Source organism: Mus caroli, unplaced genomic scaffold (assembly GCF_978045245.1).
Source record: "Mus caroli unplaced genomic scaffold, Mus_caroli_1 scaffold_4, whole genome shotgun sequence".
Lineage (NCBI taxonomy): Eukaryota > Metazoa > Chordata > Mammalia > Rodentia > Muridae > Mus > Mus caroli.
In genome coordinates this window covers 44,208,856-44,216,253 of record NW_028227259.1, presented here as the reverse complement: position 1 = coordinate 44,216,253, position 7,398 = coordinate 44,208,856, and the positions used below count along the sequence as shown (strand labels likewise).

Sequence of the window (7,398 nt, the reverse complement as noted above, 5' to 3'; positions counted from 1 at the left end):
TTGCAACGAAAGACTGAAGCTGTGGGTTCTCTCATCCCACAGCATCTTTCGCGGCTTTGCCATTCCAAAAGCATCGCCTCTGCGAAGGATAGAAGCGTCTCAGCCCAGCAGAACACCAGGCCTAGGCTGCCTAGGGGACCGAGGGCGCAGCTCATAGTGGGCGCACGGGAACCAGACTGCAGAAGAGGTGCTAGACCCATGCAAGGATCTTGAAGAGGAGGCAGCTGGAGAAGGAACAGATTGGGGGGAGAAGAGAAGAGAAGAGAAGAGAAGAGAAGAGAAGAGAAGAGAAGAGAAGAGAAGAGAAGAGAAGAGAAGAGAAGAGAAGAGAAGAGAAGAGAAGAGGAATACATGTATGAATGTGTGGAACTTGGGAGGCGAGAAGAGCGCACGGCCACGAAGACAGGCGCAGAGTGATGACAGGTCTTGTCGCAAAAAAGAATCCCTAACTCGTTCAACTCGTTCGACTCCTGGTCAGTCCAGGCCGGAGAGCAGCGCCTGCGCCAGGCCAAGAGCCACAGTCGTCAGCAGTCACGGGGTTTCCGAAGTAGGTTGCTTAGCCTAGAGGCTATCACCCACATTGTCCTCGAAGGGGGTTAGGGGGTATGTCTGTGCTAGCCGAGCAGTTCCAGACCTCCTCTGACCTCTTGAGCTGACCTTGACTCAGGATGTACTCTAGGTACTTCAGTGCATCCGGCCATAGCCCCCATAGCCTTTTTATCTCTTCCCACTTCTTACTCTTTCTGGGGCTTCCTCTCTTCTTAGCTCAGAACCGAGTGTTTATCTTCTTCCAAACACATCTCCTTCTGGCCCTGCCTGCACCGGTCACTCACTAGACCTAAGGATCTGCTAACCTCTGGCAAACTCAATCGCCCCGCGCCTCCTGGAGAGGCGGATTGAAACCACTTCGTTATTCTCATGCAAAAACCAGCCATGCCAACAACTTTTAAAACAAGTGGTTTTCCGCGCTTCAAAAATGTCTGCCACCTACCTCTTGTCAACTTGTGATTTGAGATTAAAACGACAACAAAACAAAACAAAACCGGTTATTTCTGCCAAATAAATAGTGATCATTACTTCAAATAAGTATATGGATACTCAAACCTAACACTAGCGCTCAGATATTACACCCTAGGATATTCTTGTCCATCAGCATGTCCAGAACTCACTGGTTCTTGTCCCCACCAAGAAAGCCCCATGTCCACAGGCCATCACACACATACTCTACACCTGAGTAACCTCATTTTTCCGTCAAGCTATGTCCCTCGTCCTCCACTAGCCCCTAAGTCAAAATAGCTATATACATTCTCAACACCCAGCATGGGGTGCAGAGAAGAGAAAATCGATTTTAATAAAAGCATGAAAACGTTGAAGGAGGAGCAGGGAGCCTCATTTTGAAACCTCTTAAGCATTTCATTGGATCCTTGTCCTAGCCAGAAGATAGTCCCTTGGCTGTTATAGTTTCCAGCTACTAACAACGAATTTCAATTTCCCCTCAAAACTTACACAATTGTGAAGAGCTATGAAGAGTGGTAGCCCCTTCAAGAGAGGCCCATCCCTTACCCCCAAGGGACCCTGCAGCATCTTCATAGGGCAGGAAAACAGGCAACTGCAATCCATGAAAGTCTACAAGTTTCTAACCTTCCTCCCAAGCGGACGACTTTGACTGGGTAACGATTTCTCCCCGGCAGTGCGGATCAGCTCTGGGAAGCAGCTCCAGGGGGCCTTCCCTATTTTAATGACACCAATGAAGTAGCCTCCTCAGCTTCTGAAATTAACACCACAACTATTTAAATGCCTTCAGAGGTTCTAGCTTGTGTATTGGACCAAGCCTCGGGTCACATTTGTGGAGCAGTCAGTAAGATTTGTCACTTGAACAAACTTGTCATTAAAAAGATGTTTAGTAAATAGGCAACATATGTTTTGACATAACCACAATGTTTATATTTTGTATTTACTTCCTTCTAGTGAGTAAAACAACTTGGTTCTTATTTTTAAGGGCATTAAATATCAGTTCTGGATCTCACTATTGTGTAACTCCCAGCTAGTCTCTTTCAAACTTATCTACTCCTTCTCAACTCATAAGAAACAGAATATTTAAAGAACAAATTAAAAGCATTTTTATGTTTTCTTCTTGATGTAAAACAAATTGAACAAATCCAATTAAATTCAGAGTTGACTGCCCAAGGAGACGAATACCCAGCTCCAAAAACTCTCCCCAAATGCTTTCCAATTCCTCGCCCCACTTGGTGCTTAACTAATATTTTTCAACCTAGCTTTTTAAGTAGTCTACAGAAATCCAATCCAATCAAACGTAAAATGATAGGAGTATTTAGTAGAGTGATTTTAATTATCAGATTACTTCAGTAAAGAGCATTAGCAAAGAAACAGCTGTGAAACTTTAAGAGTGGAAGGGGAAAAAAAAAAAAAAGATGAATTCTGTTCTTCGACTCTGGGCTCCTTCCTAGAGAACAGAAACTACACGTCACATCTGGAGATGCTTTCTGTTGAGTTTTCGCCGAAATTTTGAGCTGGGGTTCATACTGGCGTTGCAGAAAAGCGCTAGAGTCCATGGTTATAGGAGCTGAAATCAGAAACAAAGTTTCGGATGATGGTGTCTCCTCGGTGCTGAAGGATGATACTGAGAACCAGGTTTAGGAGGGAAGGGGTTAATTCAGACCCTGTCTTTTGCTACTCAACTGGTGGACTAGAGTCTCTAAAAGTCAACGGCCTCCAGTTGGAACCAGCCAATCCACTGCCGGGAGAGCCCAGGACAGCTAGTGAAGGGGCGTGGCCCGATGCTGTCACTCAGCGGTGAGGAATGACACCCTGATGGGAGGGGGGGTACAGTGGAACGCAGAAGCAAAGAGAAGAAACAGATAAAACCCCGGCAGAGGGTAAAAGGTGTCCCCGCTCTTCTCCGATTTTAGGGGCCTCAGCTGTCACTGCGGGCGCCAGAGGAGTAGGCTCCGGAAGAGCCAGCCCAGAGGGGAAGAGGGAGGGAGGACCCGCCAGGAGCGAAGCCCTACAGGCCGGGAAGACAGAGGCGCACAGAGAAAGTGACTTGGGCGGTGCGCCCCGGCGGCGCTCCGGAGGCGACTGCAGACGCGGAGAGGACCCTTGACAATTCTCGCCCGCCTCTCCCCAGAGGACAGACCCTGGCCGGTCCCCGGAGGGCCACGGGCGAAGAGATAATCGGCCGGGCTGTAGGAGAAGAGCATCTGGCGCTGGATTCCAGGGGAGGGGGTCCTGGCGAGGTGGGCCTGTGAGGTGGGGTGAGGGTCGGCGCGGATCCTGGAACTGAGGGGGGCGGGGGCTGCTGTGCTGCGCAGGAGTGGGTTGCAGGGGCCTGGCGCGCCCCTCTCACTCGCGCTGAGGTCGCCCAGAGCTCCGTGTCAGGCTCGAAGCTGTCCCCGCGCCCCAGTTGCCTGCCCGGCTGCCGGCTCCGATCCGCGGCGCAGATGGCTGTGCGCGGCAGCGGCACCTTGACGCCCTTCTCCATCCAGGCGATCCTCAACAAGAAAGAGGAGCGCGGCGGGCTGGCTACGCCGGAGGGGCGCCCCGCACCAGCAGGCACAGAGGTGGCGGTGACCGCGGCGCCCGCCGTCTGCTGCTGGCGGATCTTCGGGGAGACCGAAGCCGGTGCCCTGGGGGGCGCCGAGGACTCTCTTCTGGCGTCTCCCGCCCGAACCAGAACAGCCGTGGGGCAGAGCTCAGGGAGCCCCGGAGGTTGGGACTCAGACTCAGCCCTGAGCGAAGAGAACGAGGGTAGGAGGCGCTGCACCAATGTCCCGGGAGCCAGTGGAACCGGCCGCGCCAGGGTGACCCTGGGCCTGGACCAGCCAGGCTGCGAGCTGCAAGCCGCCAAGGACCTGGAGGAGGAAGCCCCGGTCCGCAGCGACAGCGAGATGTCAGCCAGCATTTCAGGTCTGCTGCTGCGGGGGGTTCTCCAGGAAGGGGGCTGGGCTGAAGGGGGTGGGTTAAGAGGTCAAGCACTCTGAGGCGGGGTGGGCCTACTGTGGGAACACGATGCCCTGCCGGGCTTAGTGCTAGCGAGGTCTCCAAGTTCTTCGCGTTGGCGCGCGCTGTCCCAAACCTGAAGCAAGTGAGTTTCTTAGAGCCGGGTGTCCTGGTACTATGTGGCCTGCGTTCTGCACCAAGAACTTTGGGTTCATCTGCAGTGCCTCAGCTGTGCCCATTTAAAATCTCTAACTTTAGGAAAGGGGGACCAAAAATCTATAAGGTAGATCATAGAGCTTCTCCCTGACACAGCCATGCCAACGACTGCAGATCCTGTCACAGCGTAGGAGTGGGGAGCCTTGGGAAAGGGCGCGTTTAACTTCCCTTACTCCAGGACTGGCAAAACAGCCTTTGCCTGAGTACCTAGGGAGCTAGAAACAAAAGTAACAGTTACCTGAAGGCGGAAGATGGTGGGGAAGTGTGGTTGAGGTGGTCTGGGAGGCGCTGGATCTTCAAGACTCCGTATCCACTCACCGGTAGATTTCTTAGTCTGAAAGGCCAGCAGCTGGCTTCTATTGGGTACAGTCTGCTGTAGGCCTCGCATAGCCTTTGAGCCGGCCAGAGAGCTGACTTCTTTCGCAGGCAGCACTGCAGGAAGCACAGAAAAGGCTGGGGAACGGGGTTCAGACCAGGGTCTTCACTGTCTGCACGCGGCTTCCCTTTATTTTCATGCAAAGAACAGGGAGGCAAGTGTACTTGGGGCCTCGCGTTGTTCCCTGTTGCCGTACCCTGACAGCAGTTCTGGGTTCTTAGGATGGAAGACTCTCTCTACCTCTGACCTCAAGATCTGCACCCTCCCCCCTCCACCTTCCGCTTTCATGTAGCCAACGGATGTGTGGGTGTGGGTGTGCAGAGGTGTGCTGTACAACTCGAAACAGAAATTCAGTGTAGAAAGCCACGATAAGCTAAGTACAGAACAAAACTTGTGGATACGTTCAGGCCAAGTATCCTACATTCCTGCAGGAAATCTGGGGCCTGGAAAACTCGGGGAGAGCTGTTCCCCTACTGCTCTAGTAAGCAGCAGAAAAGATACATTATGGGGGACAGAGTTCTGAAATAGAACCCTCTGGAACGTCTCCCCTTTCAGTAGGCTCAAAGTGGGTTCCCTTGCCAGTCTTCCGCAAGAAACCACAGCAACCGAGACACATCTTTCCCCTCTGCGAGTCTGACAGGCTCTTTGCTTTTTGTTCCTACCGGAATCCGCAGGCGACCACAGCCCGAGAGGCGAGGACGACAGCGTTATCCCTGGAGGTGCACGCGTGCCTGGGTTGCGCGGCGCAGCGGGCAGCGGGGCTAGCGGCGGGCAGGCGGGCGGCGTGGAGGAGGAGGAAGAGCCCGCAGCCCCTAAACCGCGAAAGAAGCGCTCCCGGGCCGCCTTCTCTCACGCCCAGGTCTTCGAGTTGGAGCGCCGCTTTAACCATCAGCGCTACCTGTCCGGGCCGGAGCGCGCAGACCTGGCAGCTTCGCTGAAGCTCACAGAGACGCAAGTGAAGATCTGGTTTCAGAACCGTCGCTACAAGACCAAACGCCGGCAGATGGCCGCCGACCTGCTCGCCTCTGCACCCGCCGCCAAGAAAGTGGCCGTAAAGGTGCTGGTGCGTGACGACCAAAGACAGTATTTGCCCGGAGAGGTGCTGAGGCCACCTTCCCTTCTGCCACTGCAGCCCTCCTACTACTACCCTTACTACTGTCTCCCGGGCTGGGCGCTGTCCACATGCGCGGCCGCTGCTGGTACCCAGTGAAGCCCTTGGGGCGAGGCAAAGAAGGATTCCTGCGCCCCCATTTGCACCGCCGCGGACAGGTGTAGTGACTGAACTCTGTGCAGGCGAGTTCTGCTCAACTGGGGATGAGGCAGGTGGAGAATGAAATCCTGCTGGGACTTGACACACCTATCCAGGGTGACAGGACCCTGGAACTGAGTCTGCCCTGAGAGGGCGCCTTATTGTCATTTGAACAGCTGCGCCCTATGACCCCAGGAGCTCTGCACACCGAGCCACCGATCCGCAAGCCTCGGGACGCTATTTATTATCACAACAACGTTGGATTTGGATTCTGTCTGCCAGGGGTTGGTGTTTGCCCAGAGTAGAGAGGACTCCTGGAGACCCCCGGTAGCCTGAATCCTCGGAATCTCGGGTCGGCCAGGCGCTTCTGGCGCTAGGCCACACTAGTTCATGGTATCCATGCTACCGATCTGTATCTACGTATCTTTAATGTTTGAAAATTACATTTGTGACAAAGGAGTGCAGAATCCTTTCAGCTCCAGGCCAGGAGTTGAATTGAACCTCCAAGGGTTTGATTTGGGGGAACCTTCACTCCACCCCTTGCGGGGCGCCCCCCTGGGTGCTGAATGTAAGAATGGGAGTCTTTCAGTGCGGGCAGGCCAGGGATTCCCTAGACTTTACCTTTCTGTAAATTCAGTGCCACACCCAAAGGGAAAATGCCTGGGAGACCCACAAAGATGGTCCACCGCCATCATAAAAGCCCCTTTCGGAAACCCGCCTTTCTTCCTTCCTTCTTTTCTTTTTCTTTCTTTCTTTCTTTCTTTCTTTCTTTCTTTCTTTCTTTCTTTCTTTCTTTCTCTCTTTCTCTCTTTCCTTCTATCTTTCTTTTCAAAGACAGTTGAGAATTGTAGCACTTTTCGGTTGTTTGTATTCAAATAACGATTATTTTTGTATTCAATGTGAATATCCCTGGCCTGCGTTTCCGTTTCTTCCTCCACCTTCCCTGTCCCTCTCTTTCAGCCTCCACACCCTCTGTGCCTTGCTTGTTACTGAGACTACGTGTCTCCGTCAGCCTCGCAGCTTTTCGCCTCTTTAAGGGCACTGTGCACTCAACTAGAGTTATCTTTAAAAGATTTGTGAATTTTGGAAACCCTATTCGCTGTATTTTTTTCTCTTTAATTTATAAACTTTAGTTCATCATGCCCTCCCGGGGCTTTGTTTTCTGTGAAATTTTCTTGGTGCGGCTCTGGGACGAGGAAATGGAAGCGGGTTGGAGGCAAGGGTGGGTCATTCTCCACAGCATTTCTGCGTAAGAGAGAATCCTCGCTCTGGTACCACCCGCTACCCGACAGCAGCCTTGCTGGCCACCTGCTGTGAAGGCTTTAAAACCTGGGGAATCACAACTTCAGGGTCACGGAAGAATCTCACTGGATCTCAAAGCAAATGTGTAAGATTCCTTATTTTCTTCAGTCCTAGGGTCTCAAATCATGGAAGCCCTAGATTGAAAGAACTCAGAGGCAAGTCTCATCCAACACCCAAACCTGCAGATTTTTCTCCGTCTTCCAGTCTCCTCTTTGCTTTCTATTTCCTTCTTCTTTCTTTCTTTCTTTCTTTCTTCCTTTCTTTCTTTCTTTCTTTCTTCCTTCCTTCCTTTCTT

The 7,398-nt window shown here is 52.3% G+C and overlaps 1 protein-coding gene across 1 annotated transcript; it reads left to right on the top strand.

Moving 5' to 3' along the window:
* The first annotated feature begins 3,461 nt into the window (after positions 1 to 3,461).
* Positions 3,462 to 5,762, top strand: Nkx3-2 (NK3 homeobox 2). Its single transcript, XM_021163942.2, has 2 exons — positions 3,462 to 3,927; positions 5,227 to 5,762. The coding sequence occupies exons 1-2, from the start codon at positions 3,462 to 3,464 to the stop codon at positions 5,760 to 5,762; spliced, it is 1,002 nt and encodes a 333-aa protein (XP_021019601.1).
* Positions 5,763 to 7,398: the final 1,636 nt, after the last annotated feature.